Raw genomic sequence first — 24,230 nt, 5'->3', positions numbered from 1 at the left:
TGAACCCAAGGAACTAAATTGACAAATGACTCTTGCGAAGACGTACACCTAGCGCGTTAAAAATCGAAAAATTAGGCAAATTTGTTTTTTAACGCGCTAGGTGCACTAGGTGCTAAGTGCGCAAGAGTCATTTGTCAATTTAGTTCCTTGGGTTCATAGCTACATAATCACTGAAGACTTGATAGTAAAATTTTAATCGGTTCAGAAGATATGGCGGTTAAAAATAAATTTTGTATGTAAAACTTTAACTCGCTATAAAAGGTAAACGCGAGCTAAGCCAGAGAAACCCAAATGGGTTTTAGCTTATTTCGATGAGTTCTTTCCGCCCATGAAATCAGAATTGCGGTTACATTTTTCATGTTGCACTGTGTAATGTATGAGTTATACTAAAATTAGCGAAAAAGTTTTGACTGCTATTTTTCATGAAAGAGACTAACGAGACAACATATATTTCAATTTTGAAAACACGAGTTTCCTATCGATAAACGAGTTAACTGATAATTCCGATAATTCTGCATAAGTAAGGGCTTCGGTAACGTTAATGATACCTTTTGAAATCTATGGAAAGTATGTGAAAAATACGCTTAAAAAATCTTTCAAAATTCAATATACAGGCTTTAAGATGTGAATCAAAACTTAAATATTTATACACATAGCGGAGAAAAAAAAGTTTTTTTTAGCCCTAATCCTCTTTACTGCTGCTATTGAAGGCTGTAGCCTTGGGCCTTGCATACTTTTGGGCGGCACCCGTTAATCAAACGGTACCTTTATACTAATTGTCTGCATTTTTGGGGGCATTCGGCATTAACGCTGCTTGCATATGGTCTCACCACCCACCTCCCACTTATGTGTTATTCAGTCTTTCTCTTTTTTCTTCTCTTTGTTTTTTTTTGTTTAGCTGAATCATTGGCACACGCGCACTCTCTTTCCGCTCTTTATCTGTTTATCGGTTACCTAATTTTTGCATAAGTGCAGCACACTAATAAATGCGAGTACCCACACACGTGCAGCTGGCACACTCACGCACCACGCAGCGCATGCAAATGAGCTTTCCGTTGAATAGAAATTCTTTCGCGCGCGCGCTCTTTCTTCCTCCCCCTCTCTTTCTCCATCCCCATTTCTCTCCCTCCCCCACAGCACTTTACTCCAGTTCACTCTCCGCGACTTTTTCCGCTCTCTTTCCGCGCAATGATCAATTCTTCAGTTCTTAACAACGTACAATGGGCCAGGTCATGTCAATTTGAGTCAATAATAACTTCATTCACTCTGAAAAAAAAATACTGGATTTTTATCAACTTGACTTTGACCATTATTGGTTATAAAAAGTTGTTATTTGCCATTCTGTTATGTTTTCATGTTATTTGTACTTCACGTATTATAGTCATTAAATTGATTGATCGACGTTAATAAATTTATGAGTTAGACACTTTTTTTCAAAACTGGCCTCAAAATAAAGTTTCTGGCCCATTGTGCAGCGTTCAATGCTCCAATACAGCTGCGGTCAATAACTTAGAAGTGTTTCATAAACTCTTATAATAAAATTGATATATTATTCTTAAATATTTCGTTTTAAATAAACAAAAATATTTATAAATATATATAGTTTAAAAAGTTAGTTCAAAATAAAATAATGAAGTTAAAAATTGTAACCCAAATACCAGATGAAGTTTATCTACGATGGATATTGTTCAAATACGAATTGTTATATAAACGATTTGTCCTCTCGTCGTGGCCGCTGCTGTGCCTGTCGGCGTAGCAGCCGCTGCGCTGCCGGCGTCGCTGCCGGTGGATGTGAGTGTTGGATGTGAATGTGGTGTAGATGCCGATGCTTCGACTCGCTCACTCGCGTTGAATCCATCGAGCAGGCGCGTCGTACTCTCCTCTCGTTCCGCCGCGTTCCATTCACCCATTCCGCCATCCGCGACTCTATTCACTTGTTGTATTTGTACTTTTATCAGCGACTAAAAAGAAACGAATCGAAATAAATGTAAATAACAACGGCGAAACAAAAGTGAAACAAATTCGTGACGCGCCTGATTACTTCTTTATTTTTTGTGTCAACAGTGTGTGCAGTGTAATGTGTCCCAAAAAGAAAAAAATCGAATTCAATATGCATTGAAATCTAATTAGTTGCCCCATTGTTGTTTTTGCTGTCTGACACCATTAGAAAATTACGAAAAAATAGAGCTTGAAAAGGCCAAAAATTGGAGTTTATTTCACGGCGTTGTGAAATATACTGTCCATCTTCACCCAACAAACACACTCACACATTTGCCTATATCTTACGATTGTTATTTTTATTTTGGGGAGATATTTTTAGTGGGAGAATGTTCTAGAAAGCTTTCAAAAATACCCTATTTTTTATGTGCTCTTTTGTAAAACACTTGTCATTGCGCACATATTGTACATATAGTCAAGTTTTTAGTGCATCTCCACTAACAAATTGAAGAAGAAGAAGAAGTATCTTAAAATTCATCAATGGAAAAGTTTTTGCAATCTCTCCATCTCGCTCACTAGCTAGCCGTCTCCCTCGCCCCCTCTCTTTCCCTTGCAAGGCCCACAACAAGTGGCAAATCGAAGCGGCGTCGTCTTCAAACCTGTTTTACTGTATCGTTGTTGTTACTGTTTGAGAGTTCACTTAAAGAAAATGTCGAGTCCTCTTAGATATCTCATAATATACGATTTGTATGTTAAACAATAAAAGTTTTTGGTTTATGGTCTCGTTTTTATTTCTCAAAACTTTATAAACAGTCATGCGTAGTTCTCCGATCAAGACTAAACATATTTTGTTAATGATTCATCCACCAAAATAATTTGCGTAAGATTTCATTTAATTGAAATGGTAAACATGATTCATAAATTAAAAGATTCGATGTCACTTATTTTTCAATTTGCTTAATGATTATTAGGCATTTCATAGTAATATCATATTTACCCCATATCATATCATTCACCACAAGAAGAGACCTGAATTGTTTTTTGTGTAGTTACTGCGGCTGCTGCGTCTCTGCAATAATTGGTGTGGTGGCTCTCTCTTCCCCAATGCCCCCCGCAACTGCGAACTCCATCTCTCATTCCACTAATCAACATTTGCTTTTATGGGCAAAAGTTCTTCAATGAGTAGTAAAAGCTTGAGGAGCGGACGGGGGCTACGCTGTCTCAGAGTTCGATGCAGTACGTGCATGCAATTCCTTATTGGCGACAATGTTGAAATATGCGTTTGGTTGCAAAGAAAACAACCACGATCAAAATAATAGCTTCAAAGAGCTAACGATCTTATAGGTAACATTGCTCTGTATCTTATATAAATCAAAATCAAAATCAAATATATAAATCATGCAACATTATTAAGGTTTTCATTGGTATTTCCTAAGTTTGCTCAGCATAATGTGGCCAAAGTAGAATATTTTGCTTTGTAATTAAAAGTACAAATGCCTGATTATAAAGAGTACGCATTAAATATTAAATTATAGAGTTAAGTGAGTCTTTTATAGCTATCAAGTGTGGTCGCTTCTTACGTTGTCAGCGTAGTGTGACCAAAGGCTCAAGTTTTCTAGTATACATGTTCCACTCTCAGCAGTGCCTATTAGTGTGACCGCTGGTGTTGATGTTGAGTTGGGCCAAAAGTGAATTATTCATGTTGTTGCTGCTGTCGCTTTGCGAGTGGAAAATTCCCAAAAAAAATTCGCATGAACTGTGCCGGCTGCTCCTCCGCCTCTCCTTCTTCACCTCCTCCTCTTCCTCCTTCTTCCACTCGTTCTTCTTCTTTGCCCCCCAAAGGCAAAAAGTCGGAGTCGAAGTTACTTCATGTGTAGTTGTTGTTTTTGCCCACTCTTTCGTTTTAGTTTTTTTTCTCTTTTTCTTTAACATTTTTTATTTTTATAAAAATAGCACAGACGAAGAAATATTTGCACACACACACACACTCGTGTTTTAGTATTTGCTAATTTTCTTCGTTTGTTTCGCTTGGCGTTTTTTGTTTGTTGATTTTTCTGGTAATTCGCCCATTGCCTTTTTCTCTCATCTGTTATTTTTCATACTTTTGCATTTTTGTATCTTTATTTGTGAAGATTTGTATCTTTTGTGTGACGATCCGATCACTTTTCTCTCTCTTAAGCCCGCCTTTCTCCACATCTCTTTCTCCGCTCTCTCTGTGCTCTTTCTCTTTGTGCTCTTTCCCCACCCACGCCTTAAATGTGTCAATGGTTCAAGGCAGGCGAATGCGAATGAATAATCAAAGAAGGAGAATTACCACGGAGCTTTTCACTCGAAAAGCTTCTGAATGGGGAGCTTTGCTTTCGTCAGACTTTTTTTGGGGGCCAAAACTGCATGACGTGCCGCCAAAAGCAACAATTATAATGGTAGTATCCCGAACGGAAAACCATAAATAAACAGGTCTTAAAGTATACCAAAATAATTTGGATTATATAAAGTACATATATCAACGATATGTGCAATAAGATGAAGCTGTATCCTAACAGATTTTTTGTTATATTTATTTAAAAGAGGAACCCCTCTAGAATCACCAGAATCCTGTACTTCTGATCTCCTTTTCTGTACTCTCCTCTCGACTCATTAAAACCGAATCGATCTCGTTAAATGCAGTTGTTGCCGCTCATTATCTTTGATTTTCCGTACTTGCTGCGTAGTCGGCTGACTTTTGTTTTTCTGGAGCCACGCGTTCCACGATGATCCACCTTATAAATAATATTTTCAAGTCATGATTCTGATGTTTTTTTTTAATGGATTTATGGCATTGTGACGTTAATAATGACGCGTTAAAAAAACCAACCAAAATCGAAATTATATTGCCCCCTGGCGATTTCTCACGCCCATTTTTGGGGTATTGGCATTTCTGGAATCCAGAAATGTCGTTCCGAATGTAAATACCAAAAATAAAAACATAATACGGAATACGGCCAACGGCACAAACCAGTGCAACTCCACATACCAAATGACAAATGCGAATACAGTGCGTTTTATAATCCACTTCCGGTCAAAATACTTACTTGGTTATTTGGAATATGCTATTTTATAAATTTGAGATTAATTTCGATTCAAAAAGGCACATACAGCGGCACAAAGAACCTGCTGACGTTGTCGCATTCTTGTTATCGTTCAATTAACATTTTAACTTCAATTTGCAATAAAATAATACGTACAATAATAATGACAAAGCAAAAGGGGATGGTACGGAATCGAATCGAATTGAATCGAATCGGCTTTATAACGCAAGGGAAAGGAACATGAAAAGGCGGCAGTCGAAGTCGAATAAAAATAACGATATTTGAGTAAACAACTCGGGTTGGATACAAAAAGCTGGCCAAGAAGCCACACGACGTCGTCTTCGTCTTGGGTTATAAAAGTGTGACAACGCTTTAGCAGCACGCGCTGTTCCATTCCGTTTGTTCCTGCCGCAGAATTGCCTTTTCGCCTCAATTAATCAACTTAGTTTTTATTGCATACAATTCTATTAAACGACTGTTGTCCGTTGATTGGATTGTTAGGATTGTGTGTGGTGTGTGGGGCATACAAATCTATTGGGGAATGTGTGGGCACTAAAATTGTATTAATAGCTGCAACGCAGTGGAGCTTTTAAGGTGGTTTTTAATGGTTTTGATGAGGTCCCTTGATATCTCGGTATAAAAGTTTCATTCCACATGTTCCCAACTTAGGAACAATACGATTTACTCGATCTATTTCTATTTGAATATAAAGAAAGAGTCTTTTAGGACCTACTTGACGGAAATGAATTTGCTGATACTTACTCGTTGATTGATCAACAACTGTCGTCAGGTTTTGGTTTTGATTTCGATGGTATTGATCGACAGCAATTGACAAGTTGAAACTAATCTGTTAATTGAGTTCTACATGGAAATGTTGTCAATTAAGGGGTGCTGGTGCCAGGGGGTTGTTGCCCCGATGAATCGCCAATCGATTTTGCGGAAATTCATAGCGCAACACGAGAAAATGCATTTAATTTATGCGAGAATGTGGAAATGGCGGAAAAGCATTGGCCTTTGTGTGTTTTGTTGCTCCTTTATATTTATTTGTGCAGGTGAATGGAGAGTATCGCGTATTTCTATGGTTTATGTTCAGTTAATCGGTGTACTACTTACATATAGTATATATAGCCTCAAATGCTCTTTTAACCTTTGCGGCTTACAAGCACGCGAAACTAAAAACGAGACTTGGATTTCGATTCGGCTTTAGCTTTGGCCATTTGCGGTTCTTTTGTTGCTGGATTTTTTGGTGTGCGAGGCCAGCGCAGTAAGGCACATTGAAACCAGTTGTGTGGCCGCCCACCTGCCCCTATCCCGTTGTTCCCGCCCCTTCCCTCATCCACCCCCTCAAATGACAAGGCCGATTATCGACCGCTGGCAGAAGGCCGCGCGGAAAAAGCAAACAACATATCGTTTAGAAAGTTACCAACTGTTAAAGTTGCCTTGATTGATTGATCTTTTGCGTTTGTTTTTCGTTTCATTCTGCTGTTTCAGGTGAACGATCGTCTCTGGCCTTGGCTGCGTTCCATTCCACTGTTAAAAAAAAAAGGAATTTTGAAAGGATTGTTCTACTTTGATATGAGTGTTTCATTCCATTGTTTCAATTTATCGGTAACTTAGCCTTGACCACCAGTGTTCCATTCCATTTCATTCCTTTTTTGCTTCCACTTAGCACTTGCCAGGCGTCAATCAATTGGTCAATAATCGGAATCGTTTCGAGTCCAAAAATAGACACCAAATATTTATCACATACCGTTTGGCTATTTTTAATGCAAATTTGTGCGGAGATAAAATAAAGAGAGAATGGGAATGGGAAAAGGGGAGCAAAAGACGTTTAATCAGCGGCGCGTGGCATCTAACGAAATTATCGCATGACCAACTAAGTCGCAACTCCCCCCCAACCTTCCCTCCCCCTCTTCCACCGATTACACCGAGAGTTTTCGCCGCTCGCCGAAACTTTCCAGTCTGCTGCACAACAATGTGAAACGGAACACGAAACGTTCCTCTTCTTCAGATACAGATTCACACAGACATGAACAGACATGTTTGTATTTTCTGCGTTTCGTTGCGAATCTTTTGGCGCAATTAGCGTGCACAATTAGCACATCTCTAGCACTCGTAGCGCCGTCCCTTTTCAGCTTGTTTGCGTGCAAATTTAATTAGCAGTCCCCCCAGAAAGAGGGAAAGAGACGGCGCAAAGGGAAGTACTGGATGAATTGTTGGATTATCGGATGGAAATTTAATGGTTTCGAGGTGAACCGAACGAACTCTTTTGTCCGACTCCCAATTATTGATTGAAAAAGAAAGACACACAACTTTTCCAGTGCTTGATCTGCAATTAGCACCCTCTTATTTATGCGCCGAATTTCATTTTCCGCCTTGCCATTTGCCCACGGTAAATATACGATACGATATATTGGGACTACCACTTAGCGGGGTTCCATCAATAATCCGCTTATCACGTGCTTCCCCAAACGCCCCCGAATGTCTATTTGATATATGTGATATTGTAACTCGCAGTAAATTCCATCCGAATTTACTTACCGGTGGCGTCTGGTCCTAACGGGAATAGAGAATCGAGAATCTTACCCAACGTGGGACTGTGATTGGGATTGGGATTATTAGGATCGTATCGTTCAGTGCACTAGCACTTGGGCGAAAAGTGGGTCTTGCTTTTTAATGCGTATGCGGATTCGGATTGTCTGGGGGAAGGAAAAGGCAAGGGAAATCTTATCGCAAACATATAGTGCTTGTTGGTCTGGTCGTCTGCCGTCTGGTGTCATCGAGTGTCTGGGCCAGATACCAAAGTGTTTATGTGGTTCGTGACTCGGCAGAGCATAGATTGGGTAAACAAAGGGAGGAGTGCCTTGGATTAAAGTTGAGGGGTTAAAGTTGGCGATAAGTAGAACAACTGTTGAGTAATTGAAAATCTTAATGTTGAATACAAGATTTAATGAAAAGTGGGTCTAAAATATAGATTGATTGAAATATATAGATTATAATACAGTAACAGAACCATTTACAAAGATCTTTGTATCCTTTATAACAATTATTGTATTAGAATTAGAATTACAATTACAGAAGATATAAAGAATCCTGGTTTCTTTAAACTGGCTTTTAGGTTTTATAGACCCAGAACATACAAGTACATTTATTTGGATTAAGTTCAGCTTCTAGAAACTTTAAGTTGGTGTTTCTATACGAACTCCTCTACCTCTCCACCTTATGAGGGGTATGGGGTATACTGACCTTTGTAATGGTCTCCTCTCTGCTTTCGATTTTAAACAACAAAGCGGGGGAAGCACAATGAAACTGAAACAAGAACAACACAAAGGAGGCACAGAGAGAAAGAAAAAAAAGAGCAAGAAAGAAGCAGAAACTTCAGCATTCGCCTGACGTAAATGCTGCCACGCATTGCGTCATTGTGGGGCTGAATCTGAATCTGAATGGGAGTGCGAGTGGGAGCGAGAGGGGGCGAGACTGTGGGAGTGAGATGGGGCTGCTATGCGTGAGAGGGAGAGCTGCCTTTGCCTGAGAGAGCATTTGTCGGCTTTTTTCTCTCCTCATTAATGCTTCGATTTTTGTTTTATATTTTGTGATTTCTGTGTGTTGTTGTTTTTGTGCTGATGACACATGGCTCACTTATTTAATGTGAGAGGGGGAGGGAAAGAGAAAGGGGGAGGGGGTGGGCCAGAAAATAAAAACAAAAAGGAGGAAAGGTTGTTGTCTATAAATAAACCACAAATTTGGTAAAGTTTACGTGCGACCTCTTTTCTTTGATCATTTTTTTCCCCCGTATTTTGTGTGGGAAAATCGGGGCAAATCAAAATTTGAAACAAAAACTTAAATTTGTGAGTTATTTTCTCTAACGATCGCTTATTAAATTGGCTGATGCAATTCATTGATGGTTTGCGTTAAACTTTAGCATTGGGTCTTTTGTGTTTTACTTTGTACATACATTTTTTTTTTATAATTTGTTTCCTTTTTGCATAGTTTTTTATGATAGGGGGCTTTGAAAAAAACCCGGGTTGAAGGGAGTTCCCTGTCTTACTTTATTTCTTTTTTTTTCCGTTTTGTTTTGCTTCTCAGTTTTCTTACCTCGATTTTGATTTTTGTTTTTGGGGGACAACCCAAGTACTTGGAACTCCGCGTTTAGTCAGCGCTCTTTTAATTTGTCTTTTTTTTTTTTTTTTTTTGAATGGATTTAAAAATGTAGTGACTAATGCGAATTCAGGTGGTTTTAACCCATTGAGGCCGCTTAAAATAGAATGGGGTTTTTCGATCAGGATTTATATGTATTTCCTTGGAAGTTAAGGATTATGATAACAGAATTCTGTATCACAAGAAAAATTAGTAATTACTAATTAATTGGAAGTTTTTTGCAATATTTGGTTAAAAACAATCACAAAACTGTCTTCATTCACATAAGCTGAATCACTCTGTTATTGTTGTTGTTTATATGCAAATTGTGTTCTGTTTATTTTTACAATGCCAGTCGTGACTTTCCCATAAATTCCGACTAGAAAAAATAAACAAAAATATTTTGTAATTCTTATCACTGTAAAGAAAATGCTTCTTCTTCTTCTTCGCCTTGTTTATTTGCTTACATTGAGCAATACAACATTGTTGTTGTTGTTGTTTGTCGTGTAATTATGATAATCAAGTGCAGTTAAGAATGGAAACAAAGGACTTGGCAACATGAAGAGGGGGTTGTTTTCGAGGGGGTTTGGTTTTTTGGAATTTGAAATATAAGTGTGTATGGTATATGGAGTGAGGTTTTTAGAGCGGATTGCAGCTTATCAACGTAAGTTAATCTCTGCTACATATAAATATATATACTTAAATATGACGGGGCCATATAGATAGGCGATACATGATCCGAGGTGCTTTAGTATAACCTCTAGTTCCATTTCACTTTGTCCTCCGTTTTCAGTTCCCAGTTACCAGTTCCCCATAAACAGGGAAAAGTACTTAACACACACATACAAATGACCAAAGTTCACTTTTGGCTAAGCGTTTTATATTATTTTTGATTAATTAGGCAATTTGCTTGAACTCCCGTTGTTGTTGCTTTTTTATTTTTATTTGCTGATAAGATTGGGGCATGAATTGCGTTGTGCACGTGTGGTTGAGGTTTTGCTTTTGGCAGTAGTCGAGAGTCCCTCCCACTTCCGCCCACCACCCACTTCCCACTGGGAGCAAGGCCACTCCACAATTAGTGGTTGGGTTTTAGCGACAATTTTGACATTCAGCCCACTCATCCATTGGTTTTTCGTTAGTGAAGTGAGTGATTGGCTGAAAAGGCTGAAAGTGAATCTTTGGTGAGTGGGATTTTGAATGAATTGCCTTGTAACTTAATTGGTGATAAGTTTATAGAGTTTGTGGAATTTCCAATTCATAATATCCAAGTTATGGTCTTTTGAATAATAGTTACTTGAAATAGGATCTATGTAAATGGGACAAAAAGGAAAATCTCTAGTGCTAATTATTTTATAGCTCTTGTTTTGGCCTTCGATTGCCGCAATCCAGTATTGCTAGTATTGATTTATAGGTTTAGCAGCTAACTTTAACTTAATCAATTGTTTATAGATTTCATTTGAAAAGATTAAGTCTCGAACTTGCATCTGTATATTGTATATTCTCAAAGTTCCTTTGTTTCCTACATATTACGATGTTGTTGTTCTGTCATATAAGTGGGTTAAATAATTATCATATAATTGCCGCTCTAATGATACGAGCAAACGCATACATGAATGATAGCTAATCAACGAATATTGATTGTTTTAATTTATACATATTTATTTAGATTTCTGAAAATATATTATATATATTATAGGATATTTACAATGAGTTTATCGCATTTTTGAAAACGCAGTTTGAACGGTTAAGCGAGTGTGTTGTTTCGGTTTTTACCAGTTTTTGGCTGTTCTTGCTTCCGTTTGGACTAGGAGGTGTGGGTGGTGGGTGGTAATTGGGTGGTGGGGGTTGTTAGCAGCAGGGTTGGGCATTCACTAATCGCGTGTTGGCTTTGGCACCTCCCCGCCTTCTCGCCTTTTCCCCCAATCACCACCTACCTCCCCTTTGTAATATTTGTCTTGGTTTTCCTCCGCTTTTCCACAGCCTGTGCCTCCCATTGTCTCTGGCTTTTTACCATTTCGACGGCTTTGTGCTGTGGTGCCGCCTTTGTGTACTATAATATTCCTTTTGTCCTTGTTTTCTTTTATCGATTTCCCAAGCAAAAGTTGCAACGAAAAACAACAGCGGTGGACTTTGCAGAACCAACTAATAAAAATTATATTGTATATAACTTAAGATCTCTTCCTTGTTCCATTCGTAACTCCCCATTTCCTCCATTAACCAGTTTGTTTATCGTTATTGCTATCGCTATAATCGCCGTGCAGCAAGCGTTGTTATCGAAGTCATATGCCTTTTGGATGTGGATCGACTCGACGCCGTTGGTGTGATGTGAATGTGATGTAGTCTGTCATGGGTTAATTGCCTTGGTCAGCTCTAATTATTGATTGCCGACGCGGTCATTAGCAGCTGGCGAGGGAAGTGCGGTGATAGCGATAACATTTTTTTTTTTTTTTTTTATCACATTCCTACCCCCTGCGTGGCACAAACGCCCGCTTTTAGCTGGCTCTTTGTTGACTTTCGGTATCCTCAAGTCTTTGGCAAATAGATGCGCAAATTTCCTGCGGCTCCTTCCTCTTTTCCCTCTTCAACCGCCCCATTAAATGATTTTCCTCTTTTTTCTTCGTACCCAAATGAAATGCAAATATTTCATTGTTTGTGCTTTTCTTCTCCCCTTTCTTTTGTTCTATTTAATGCTCTTCTATGCGCTCGTTATTTTACTTTTACTTTCGCATTATTGACGAAGCGGCCGACAGATGGCGCTGCAGTGCAAGCAACAGGCGGTGATGGAACAGTGGAATTGGAACATGTATTCGATGTATTTTTGGGTCTCCCTGTCTTTTTTTTCAGTTTCTTTGCTTATTTCATTTCACTTTCGATGTCGAACGCCGCCTCTAAATTTATTTATAGTCTCAATTCAGTTCGATAGCCTAGACCCCAAAAAGGGGCACGGAACGGAACGAGTGGGAAAGGGAAAACATGTTTTGCTTTGACATTTTCCCACATTCGGAATAGGAATCGGAATCAATAATTCCCAGCCGGTAAAAATAGCCTGAAAAAACATGTCTTGGCGCAATTACCACTGTTAACAATACCAATACCAGCGAAATACCACGGAAAATGTCAGGGCGCATTATCGACATGCAAGTTCAAGACCAAGTAAACAAGAACACCACCGCTAGGCTCACAGACCCGCCTCTCCTTTTCACTGTTTCACTGGAAACCCCACCACTTAAGCCCAGCCCCAACTCATTTGCTATTTAAATGGAAGTTGACTCGCAACTGGAACCAACCAACAACAACCACCGGCACGTGGGCCCCTGGCGCCAAATGAAAATGTTATTAAATAGTTGATGGCAATTCGAATGTTAGGAGAGCAATACAATCTATTCAGATGTTATCCTTAAAACTAGTGGATATAAACCTTTCAGTTCTTTTTAGTTATACTTCAAAGATTATGATACAATAGTAATTTTGTAGGAAAGTATTTTACCCCTAATACATTTTGGGATTTTCCTTCTATTAAGTCGAATAAGCAATGAGGTAGAAAGCAAGTAATAATTTATTAAAGAATTGGATTTGGGGCTCTGCTGCGCCTAGTCTTAGCTCAATGTCAAGTCGATAATAAAAAGGAAAATGACGCAGTGGGCTAACAAAATGGGTTGCTTTTACTGGGGACTTGTGGTCTTTAGTCAAGGTAAAATGTCAGCTAGGGCGAAAGTCAATGCCGTGAATGGGTTAACCAAAGAAACTTTAGAAACTTTGGAGGGGGGTGGAAGGACCCAACTAACCCGGGTGACCCAACCCACACAGTATGATTCAAAAGGCTTACTTACTTGTTTAAACGAATACTGTGAAACGCCTTCCTTGTTCCAAGTATTTATGGTGAGTTGTCTAAATGTTTAGAGGACGATCATTTGTAATGTGCCTTGTACACTTCTTCACCCAAGCGAAAATAGAGTTTTTATAATGTGTTTATGTGTTTCTAATAAGGTATTTCGAGTAGATGAAGGATCTGTAGATCTTTTACATTGAACACCCTGTTGAAACTGCACCACCCTGTTGCTCAGCGAGAGCTTGGGCAGTAGTTCAGTCTAGTTTGCTTTGTTAGTTCAGTTCATCCCCTAGCTGGGTTTCGTTTTTCTGTTTCTTTAATATTATTTTCCCGTTTTCCTTCTGTTTTTACGCCATGGCATGACCTAACCAACTAAGCCAACAAACTGACCTAAGCACCCTCCGTAGTTCAGTTCCCTGCACCCTCCGTAATTCCCCGACACTTGTCATCGTATGCGAAACCGCTTTCAACCTGAAACCAAATGGGTTTGGTACTGTACTGGGGGGATTTTGAGGTGGCGGTGGAGGAAGGAGGCGGAGACTCATGCAATAATTGTGCTGTGTTGTTTTAATGGGGTTTGGGTTTGTCTTTGGTCTATTGCGCACAGTCTGCTGACCAGTGTTGCTTTGTAGGTCTGCCAATGTTTACCTTCTATATACCGTGTTCCTTGGGCAGTACTTTTCTTGGTTAACGGTTCCATTTCATTTCAATTTGACTTGAGCGGACACTCCTCTAATTTGCGGTAATGCGGCTTTGTCCTCTGTCCTCGAAACACTTTCTCCTGGTAGCTTCATTATAATCATTAGATTCCATTACTTGAGGTCTAGGTGGGACGACGGTATACCAATTGGTAAATAGTAATAACATCAATTTAGCCACGCAGATTACTCTACCCTGCCAATTTTCATCAATTTGCTATTGATTTTTGCAATGGTCACTTGTATATATAGGATAATTTGTTGGATTTTACTAGATATACATATTGGTAATTATTAAATGGAACTTAAATGCTGCGTTAATAGTCTCACAGAAGTCTCTTCTTAAGCTTAAGCTTAGGGTACCCACAAGGTTCATAGATGCCAGCCTAATACATAGAATATCTTATTAGGATTATCTATTTATTATTTCTACTATTTCCTTGGACCTTGATTCTACTGATTACCCACTTCATCGGTTGATTTTGTGATTACAGTGCCTTATTTTCGGCCGATCTTTCCAGCTGCTGGCTTAGCTGTTGCTTAATTTATATTCTCCCTCTTGTTTGATTTAACACCTCACTTTAGCACTCTTGATAAATATGTGCAGTTGTAAATTAATGGGCCCGGCAACTAAAAACAATGCCCGCCGCCCATATGCATGCATAAATAAATAAAAAAAGCCGCTGTTGTTGGTTTATTATGGTTCTTTTTTTGGTTTTTAGTGTAGTATTTTTAAGGCTGATAAAAACAGCCATTTTAAAGTGTTGATAAGATTGAGGAGGCATTATGGAGAGAAGAGTCTTCGTCTTCGTCTTCGGAAGCTTATCATTTTCGGCTAGTGCCGTCTCTTTTCCCTCTCCAGAATTGCAGCTGTGTTCCATTCCGCTGTTTCCGCTTCGTTCGCCTCTGCAGGTGTTTCACTGCCAAACGTCGCGCATTTCACTGATGAAAGTTTGCTCTCCATCTCGCTCTGAATCCGTTGACCCTCTCTTTCTTCTATTCCTCTCTCTACCCGTCTCTTTCTTTCGCTGCGTGCTTGCGTAGTGTTCCGCTGCCACTCGTTCCGCTGCCCATCAAGTTCATTCGTGTGTGTGCGTGCGTCAGCGATAATAATTTGGAATTTGAGTTGCCGTTTTCGCTCTGTTTCTGTTTCTGCTTGGCTCTCTCTGCGTGCTTCTGTTTCTCAGTTTCGTTCAAGTTTCTCGAGTTCTCAGTTCATTCGCGACCTCAAAGGCGGCCGCACATGTTGCACGCCGAGAAAACGGGGAGCCCATATCAGAAATAACCGAAATAAGCGAAATAAATAACCAAAATAGACACTTAAATATTGAAAATCACAAAGATCTCTCTCACTGCTGTTATTTTTTTTTCTGTTTTTATTTTGTGTGAGTGTGTTTAAATTTAAAAAGTTTTTGTTTGGTTTTTCGCTGTATTTTTTTCTGATTCGGTGTCCAAAAAACAAACCGCAATGCTGTGCTAAATTTAGCCGAAAACCCGAAAAAATAGAAAAGTTTGTTTTTGAAAATGCAGCAAAAACAGCAAAACTTGGTGTAACCAAATCAAAATCAACCACTAATTTGTTTTTTGAATAACAAAAATTAGGCAATGTGACTGTGAAGCGCCAACACAAGCAACGAAAAAAAAACAAATAAATAAAAAAAAACTTTAGTGAGTGATTTCAAACACTACAAACTAGAAAGTACACTTTAAAAAACCTTACAAGAAATACTCTAACGCCTAGAGTATTTAACGGACCATTAGAAACCTGATGGCAACAACAACGGCAACAACGCAGGCAGCAGGAGCTGCACCAGCTCTCAATTTATTGCCCGCCAGCAGCAACAATAATCTAAATAATGCACTAAACATTAGCAACAATAATAACAACAACAACAACAACAGCGTCGTGATAAGCCAGCCGATTAAAATACCGCTGACCGAGCGCTTCTCATCGCAAACATCGACGGGTTCGGCGGACAGTGGCGTGATTGTTTCCAGTGCATCGCAGCAGCAACTGCAGTTGCCGCCACCGCGCAGCAGCAGTGGCTCCCTGAGCTTGCCACAGGCGCCACCTGGCGGCAAGTGGCGGCAGCAGCAGCAGCGCCAGCAGCTGCTACTCAGTCAAGATAGCGGCATCGAGAACGGTGGTGGTCCCACGAAGGCGAAAGATCATCGTCATCAGGGAGTGGGATTGAAGGGAAAGCCGAACCATCATGCCATAAGTTCCAAGGAGAGCGGCGAGAGCAGCGAGAGCCTGGGCAGCAATTGCTCAGAGACCCAGGATCATCGGGATCCGCAGAATCCCCAGCAGAGGATCAGGGCCTCCTCCGCCCTGGAGCTCAGTAGCGTCGACAATCCTCAATCCACCGTGGTGGGCAGCCTGCGCAGCCGCATCAAGTACAAGAGCACCAATAGCACCGGAACCCAGGGATTCGATGTCGAGGATCGCATCGATGAGGTCGAGATCTGTGATGATGACTGCGATGATGAGGAGGAAATCGAGGAAGAGGAGGAGGACGATGGTGTCAATGTGGACGACGACAACGACAACCAGTCGGACAGTCAGTCGGGTATTATAATCAACCTGAAGAGCAAGACAACCGAACAACAGGTGGCGGATAGTGAGGGGGCTAAGGAGGTGGATGATAGATCCAAGAACCGACTACTACCGCCCGATCAGGCGGAACTAACGGTGGCCGCTGCCTTGGCCCGTCGTCGCGACGCCAAGAGCCTGGCCACCGACGGACACATCTACTTCCCGCTGCTCAAGATCAGCGAGGATCCGCACATCGATGCCAAGCTGATCAACCGCAAGGACGGCCTCCAGGACACGATGTACTATCTCGATGAGTTCGGGAGTCCCAAGCTGCGGGAGAAGTTCGCCCGCAAGCAGAAGCAGCTGCTCGCCAAGCAGCAGAAGCAGATGATGAAGCGCGAAAGGAGGAGCGAGGAGCAGCGCAAGAAGCGCAACACCACGGTGGCCTCCAATCTGGCGGCCAGCGGAGGAGTTCCAGACGATGACGTTGACGAGACCAAAGATGATTATAATACAACAAATAGGAAACAAAAACCACACTGTGATACTAGCTCTAGGAGCAAACATAACTCGGAACCCCATCCCCATAACAATCCTCATCATAATCATAATAATATCGATGTGGAGGAGGAGGACAGCCTCGTGGACAGTGGAGCGGTCAAGATGCGCCGCCACAGCCACGACAACCACTACGATAGAATCATCCCCCAGAGCAACGCAACCACCACCACCACCCGCCCTAAGAACGATCATCATCCTCAGGCGCCGCAGGACACCGAGGATATCGATATCGAGCAAGGAGCCGAACCCCCCGAGCTCGAGGATGCGGATAGCGATGAGAGCGGCGAGAACGTTAAGACTGCCAAATTGGCCAGAACTCAGTCCTGCGTCAGTTGGACCAAAGTGGTGCAAAAGTTCAAAAATATACTAGGTAAAATATGATTCGAAATCCCTAACTACCTTACGATTACAAAAATTCAATTCAACTCTGTACTATGCGTCGCATATTTTGACAATCAACTTCATCCATTCACAAAATATTGTTATAATTATAGTATAAGAGATTAAATATGATTTATATAAATTTGAAAGCACTGGTTTGAAGATTTAAGAATCGAATATAATTTCAATTTAGATTCTACCGTATTATTTGGAAATTTCTAGATCTTAACATTTTCAATAGCCATAAAAACTTATCAACTTTTGTTAACTGTGATTTCTAATATTTCCCATTTTCTTTCTTCTATTTGTAGGTAAGTGTTGACTGAATGGGAACACAAATTCCTCAAAACTCCTGAGGTTTATCGTATCGGGTGAGATTGTTCTATGTACACACACATATACACACATAGATAAGTATAATAATTATGGTTACGGAAAATTTTCGGGAGATTTATAGAAAAGTGATAATGATGTTTTCGCTGTGCGGGGATTACTCCGGCGGAAAAATTCGGAATTCTCGAAGTTGACTTCCCTTACATTTTCATATAGAAGATGATGGGTCAATGAACGAATGCATTTTTCTGATAGCTTTGTCAGGCTTTTTCTTTGCAGCGATAAATAAGCAGAGAAAATATTATGTGATCAGGCGGAAACGCTCAGGGATATACTCGTATGCGATCTTATTCTCCCTTTTATTGCCATATAAAATGTGATCTTGGCTTTATTGTGGAAAGCAGTTGACAGGCGATAAGGAAAAGCGGAATATTCTCGTCCGTCCTCTATAACAGGCCATATTTTTCTCTGTTGTTGCATTTGTCGTTGATAAGAAAAATCTAGGGAGGGGGTCGAGAAAGAGACGGAGACCAGGAGCCAGAAGAAAGAGACGGCATAATCAGGGCAACAGCACTGATTTACGCCAGCTGATGTTTTTTACTTTGTGATGGGCAAACTTTGGATTAAATATATATTCCATTTCCTCCAAAGGAAAGTGGCCCCAAAATATTGTGATCGTAATCGTGATCTACCATGTGTCATTCGATACTTTCGCTTTGTTGAAGTCGGTTTACCCATTACATCACTGAATACTATTTCCATCCCTTTGTTCTAAGATCCCATTACAATTGGATAACTAAAGTGCAAATAGTCTTATTTAGGTATTACGAATGTAATGTAAATATCGTTAACCAGTTAACTAGTTGCCAGTTGCATCATTTTGGAATCTTAGCCCCTTGGCGACTGAGGGCTTAGCTTATCGAAGCGTTAACGTTGCGGTGCGAAAAGTAACAATCCCTTTATTACGAATACACTTTATGGAAGGCACTGTGTCACAGCGTGCTTGTCATCTCAGCTCCATCTTCATTATCTTCATCCCCGGCTTAGGTTGATGTCTCAGTTCTCATTCCTCAGTTCCCATCCGGCAAGTCGTATAAGTGATTTGCAGCTTTCGCAGATGCTGACTGATAAGAAAGAGGGCCGACAAAGCTTATTAGCTAATGATATGGGTGCACTGGGAGGAATTTTATAGCCATTTAGTGCGGTAAAAATAAAATAAATAATTTCTAAAGTTTTCTAGAACTTTTCAAGCCTCTTAAAATAACGAAAGTAATTGTTGTCATCTGTAAAAATGTTTTACCAAAAACCTTTGATTTATTTTCTCGCTGTGTAAGGTTTAAATTAACGCTTAAGCTAAAGCTAATGCTGCCTGCATGATCAGAGATCAGCAGTAAAGAGATCAAGAAGCACGCGGGTATATTCCTTACAGCTCTGACTTTATATAGCCATCTGTATATATTTATATATATATATTCATATAGGGGAGGTTGGGAGGAATTGAGAATTCGGGAGCAGAGATAACGCGGCTGTTAGTTGTTGTTATTTTTTGTTAACGCTCGACAATCACGCGCTCGTCTCATAAAACGGATGACAGAGCAAAAAACTTTTCCAAAAATATCAAAGCCCAAGCAACAACATGCATATATTTAGCATTTAGCAGCTTGTGAAATGTGTTTTTTGTACTGTATATACGTACTTTCGGTTTTGGTTTTGGTTTTTTGGTACGTATAAGTTTAAATATATATAGTCATTCGTATATTCACTAAATTTGTGACCAAATGGAGGCGTGTCTCTGTCGTCCAGTTGATGTTTTTTCTTCTTTCTTCCGTTTTTGTGTTGTTTTGCATTTGCCCGCCGCCCTCTCACCCCATTTCCTTTCTTCCCTGCCCTGCCTCACGTTTGTGCTTTCGAACATAACATATTTTTGCACATTGATTTGGAATTTTAAATGGCAAAAATATGAACAGAACAAACTTGACAAAAGATCAAATTAATATGTGCTGGTCAATTTTATATTTTTAGTATCATTTTGATATGAATAAAGATTATGTTTATCTTATTTTACATTATTTCATATCATTTATCCAATAATAAATTTGTTACATTATAATATGTAATTATTTTCGAATTATTTTATCTGTTTTGGGTGATTTTTGCTACTCACCCTTTTTTATGGGGACCCTTTTATATTGGTTATAGATTATTGAGGAGAATCATCAGAGGAATCCGTACAACCTGTTGTTGCATTATAATTATTCAACATCTCTCTCTTAGTAGATGGTATTTTTCCTAGAGACACAGACAGGTTTTTAATAATCTGATTAGATGCAAGATTAAGACTATTTTTAAACAAAATGTATTTATACTTAGAGCAATATATATATTGTTTATAGCGATTTAGCAAGTGATTAGTGTAACTATTTTCGTAACTTACAGCTATGGAAATGTTTCGCGTAGCCTTTGCTCAGCTGTTGTTTTCCATTGCCAATTTATTTTATTTTGCTTTATTTTATTTGATGTTTTATCAACTTGAATTCACTTCACAACTTGTTTGATCAGCTGCTAAAAGAGAATTATTATCCGCTAAAGTTAAAGAGTCCCGAATGTCTCTTTATTATGCATGCACCTCTCTTTGTATTGATTTATTTACGCAAAAAAGGCTTCTTCTTCTTTGATTTGTTTGCATTTTATTTTCTTTGCAAGTTTGTTTTTTTCTCTTTTCTATTCTTGGCACTTTGAGGTCTTCTCAGCGATTAAGTAAGTGAAAGAGTGGTACAGAGAGAGAAAAGAATAGTGACTGATTTTGTGGTGGCATCCAAAAGTATGCAACGAAAAGTTGTGCCTGAAAACAATGTGCTTAAAAAGAAAGACGGGGGTTCTGGGGTTCTGGGGTTCTCGATGATAATGATGCATGCAGGTGATAGTGAATGATCTCTATAACAATGCCAAATGCTGCAGATTGTGGGGCATCTCGTGATCTCCGCCCGCGTGGTGTCGTCTTCTACCCATCTTCTTGCTCTTCCCCAAATCCTCCGTGATCGACAGATAGCTTTCGTAGCCAATTAAAATAAAATCACTTCAATTAAATACAAACTAGAAAAAAACACGTTTAGCACAGAGCAAAAATGGCATTGATAGTGTATATTTTTTAATTGTCAGCAAAGGCTGATATATAAGTGTACTATATATAATACCACTCTAATAAATAAAGGTTAAGCATTTACCCTTGAAAAGTTTGAGTTACGTTTAGCTTGGAGGTATTACAAAAGAGTTTTGATACTAAAGATTTCGATTTTGTACTACTTTAAAAGTTCCATCAGTTGGGGACGCTTTGCAATCCATTTCACTTCAGAGGGCCTTTGGTATTATGGTAGAGCATATAAATTATCTGCGGTTTTTGGTGAGGCTATACCTTTTATAAAGGGAAAGGGGGTGTTGTGGGCGTGGTCGTGTTTAATTTTAGCCAAAAGAGTTTTGTTAATTTGCCTTTGGCACGATGGTAAAACGAGACGATGACTCTATACAAAAATATCTAGGGATAGGGGATGAAAAGTGGGTGATTGTGGGTGGTAGATCCATCCCGATGATTGTTTTGCAACGGTTTCTATTTTCTTTTATTGCTCCATTCGTCTGCGGTTGCTGGTTCCTTTGGCTTTGGCTCCCCGAGTGGGTTTATTTTACCACCCACCCCCTTTACTTTGTACTGCGTCATAGAATTTTGCATGCCACATCACCTGCCCACATACCACCCACCACCCACCGCCCACGCCCCCTTTTTTTGCGGCTGAGTGGTGCCAACTGCTTGTATATCGATTAGTTTCCGTCGACGTTGGCGGCACAACAAATTGCTTTGCCGTTTAGACAGCTCAGCTCCAACTGTTCCACCAGGGGAGGAACCCCTTCTATTCTCCTGTCCTCCGAACCCCTTCTTTTCCCCTTCCCCCGGCTGTAGTTTACAATGTTTGGTTAAGGGGTGGGTTATACATATTGGTAATTTGATTGATTTAGTCGCACAAGTCGGCAGTCGGCAGTCCTGTAAAAATTCAATTGATAAATGTGGAAACTAAATTAAGAACGGTGTACAATTGATGAACCGATGGGATCGATAAATCCAAATGGAAAAGGGAGAGGGTGAGCTTAGATACAAAATCAATCTTGCAGATATATTTCTTGTAAATTGTATTTTTCTCAAATGATCTTGCAAACATCTTATCAATGTCGTGTGGTTTTCTTTATTAATTTATTTGGTGTTTTGAATTTCTGTTGCATTTCTGCGTCTAATTGATTCATTAAAATGAAATAAATTTGATTTGCTGCGTATATCCTTAGATTGGTCTTCTCCGCCCTATTCTTTCTCTCTGATTCTGATTCTGATTCTTCAACCGATTCTTCTTCACCTTTCTCTTCTTCGCGGCCGCATTGAACTGTCAGTTGTCTGTCGCCAAAAGACCAAAAGAGGCGGAGGCCTCAAGGGGGCGTGGCTGTCGCATGCTTGACCACGCTTGGCTGCCGCTGTCTTTCTTCTGTCTTCTGGGTCTTCAGTCTTCTGGGTCTTTTGATCCCTCCGCTGCTGTCTCCTCTCCTGTTTTTGGCCTTATCGCAATTTTCCTGCAATTAAAATTGTACCCAAAGCGCAACAAATTGTTTGTGATAATTGCGATGAAGATTTTTGGTTATTTATTTTTTAAAGCGCGTTTTAAACGATCGAAGAATTTGTGGGTCGCCCGATGATGATCGAATCGAATGTGGAACCGTGGAAGGTGGAAGAACCGACCGAATCTTCGTGTGGCATTCGTGAGCGGTATTTGGGTCTCTTAACCGCCGTTCGTTCGCGTTGTCCTCTGCTCTTTTCCATCTATTGGTCGCCAATTGTGCTACGGTAGCTCGAGCGATCGGATCGTTGGATCGAAAGCGGAACGGAACGGAACGTATCGATCGGATCAGTACCTCTCTTTCTCCTAAAAAACCCCACAAAAAAGAAACCAAAAAAAAAAAAACAAAAAAAAAACACGAAAATTCGAAGATCGTACTATTTCGGTTCTTTATTTTTTGCTGTGATATTTTATTTTGTGCCGCGTGTTTGCATTTTTCGCTATTTGAAGATCGATCGATCGATTGATCTGCTGCACACAAAGCGAAAGAAACGTCAAGTGACCGAAAATAAAACTAGGCCAAAGCCTGCCACCGTACACCGAGAGAAAAAGCATTTTAGTTTGTATGGAATGAAAGTGGATTTTAATGCCTATTTTTGAGATCGAAACTAAAGAAATCGAAATAATAGATTTCATTAAAAGCAATTTTTTAATGTACTAAAAATAATGTTTACTTAAATATTTGCCAATATATATTTGTATTTCTTTATGATACAAATGCAGAAGAAATTAATTAAAAATGCGATTAGAAAAATGTTCAAAATTAATTATAGTTAAATTAAAAATTACTATGGGTATTTAAGCTGCCACTGTTCATAAATTGCTTTCCATATCAATTTTGTTTTTTTGTTTGCCACGTAAGGAGGCATTCAGAGCACCACTCACTGGCAGGGCGCACGGTGGCTCAGTGGCTCAGTGGATCGGTGGTGGAACAGTGGTTAGGAGGCCCAAAGATCCCTCAAGGTGGATAAGTCACAGGTGGTGCCCGTGGCGGTGCCGCGTGGTGTCCGCAAAGTGGTTCGCGTGGTTCGCAAGAAGAAGCGAGCACCCGGCAGTGGATCCGTGAACGAGGCCAGTGAATCGGATGGCGCCGGATCCGCCGGCAGGCAGAATTCCATAGACGCCAGCAAGCCCCCCGCCAAGGTCGTCGTCAATAAGAGCAAGCGGGGCTCCCTGGGCGGCTGTCCACCGCCGCCCCTTCCCTTGGTAACGAAGCGAAGGAACAAGCGTCGCTCCTCCAGCGAGGAGAACAGCAGCAGCGACAGCTCCTCGGAGTCCGAACAGGAATCCTCCGGATCGGGCAGCTCCTCCAGCGGAGGCAGTGCGTCGGACTCCTCGGACAGCGAGACCAGCAGCAGCGGCGGCAGCACCGATCACTCGACCTCCAACGAATCCTCCCGAGGCGATCGCAAGTCGAAGGCCAATGGCCAGAAGCACAAGCCCCTCTCGGCGGCGGCCAAGGCGGCCCAGTCCGCCTGCTCCTCGTCCCTGGTGGTGGCCGCCGCTCTGAAGAAGACGACCGCCAAGCCGCCGAACCGGAGCGGCAGTGGGGCCAGCATCGCCAGTGCCGGCGGAGGAGGAGGAGCCAAGCAGTACAAGGATCCAAGTACAGAGATATAGGGATTAAAACCCCCAAGATCCAGATTCCAGATTCCAGATCCCAGAGATCCCAGAGATAGAGTGTAGAGATTGCACATTGTAAGAAGTCTGCTAGGTTCCAAACACAAGGTATAATAACTATCGTAACTCAGTTCCCTTGAATTCGAGTGCTGAGATTAATAGGATAGGATATCCTCACAAGGAGTATATGGATTGTACAGTATAATAATCAAAAGAAACAGTGTATAAGAAGGGCAATGTGACCACCAAAGAGGCAGTAGCAGCTGCCTGCCCCATCATCATTATTATCATCATTATAATCATCAAAATGCGCATGATGACATCGGCATCTTTGGCGCCAATGCCAAGATTAATTAGCGACCGAAATGCAAAGGGATCGGTTTGTTTGCTCGGATGTAAAACAGGGTGAAATCAAAATGAAAATCATCGTGATGATGTTTAGGTTTATTCCCTTTCTTATATTTGATATGATCTGAA

The 24,230-nt window shown here is 40.4% G+C and overlaps 1 protein-coding gene across 8 annotated transcripts in view; it reads left to right on the top strand.

Annotated features, from left to right (window-relative positions):
• Positions 1-24,230, top strand: part of sgg (shaggy) — a 49,997-nt gene that overhangs the window by 13,969 nt on the left and 11,798 nt on the right. For 2 of the 8 annotated variants that reach the window (XM_017151037.3, XM_070219290.1), the window contains exons 1-2: positions 1,850-2,074; positions 15,273-17,137. The exons of 5 other annotated variants lie outside the window; for them this stretch is intronic. In XM_017151037.3, coding sequence (XP_017006526.2) covers positions 15,439-17,137 — 1,699 coding nt within the window. In that variant the 5' untranslated portion in view covers positions 1,850-2,074; positions 15,273-15,438. Of the gene's footprint in view, positions 1-1,848; positions 2,075-15,272; positions 17,138-24,230 lie in introns of those variants that run through there. One more of the 8 variants, XM_017151034.3, reaches the window with a different exon arrangement.

Source organism: Drosophila takahashii, chromosome X (genome assembly GCF_030179915.1).
Source record: "Drosophila takahashii strain IR98-3 E-12201 chromosome X, DtakHiC1v2, whole genome shotgun sequence".
In the NCBI taxonomy this organism is placed as follows: domain Eukaryota; kingdom Metazoa; phylum Arthropoda; class Insecta; order Diptera; family Drosophilidae; genus Drosophila; species Drosophila takahashii.
The sequence above is the reverse complement of the archived record's forward strand: the minus strand, read 5'-3'. Positions and strand labels throughout refer to the sequence as shown.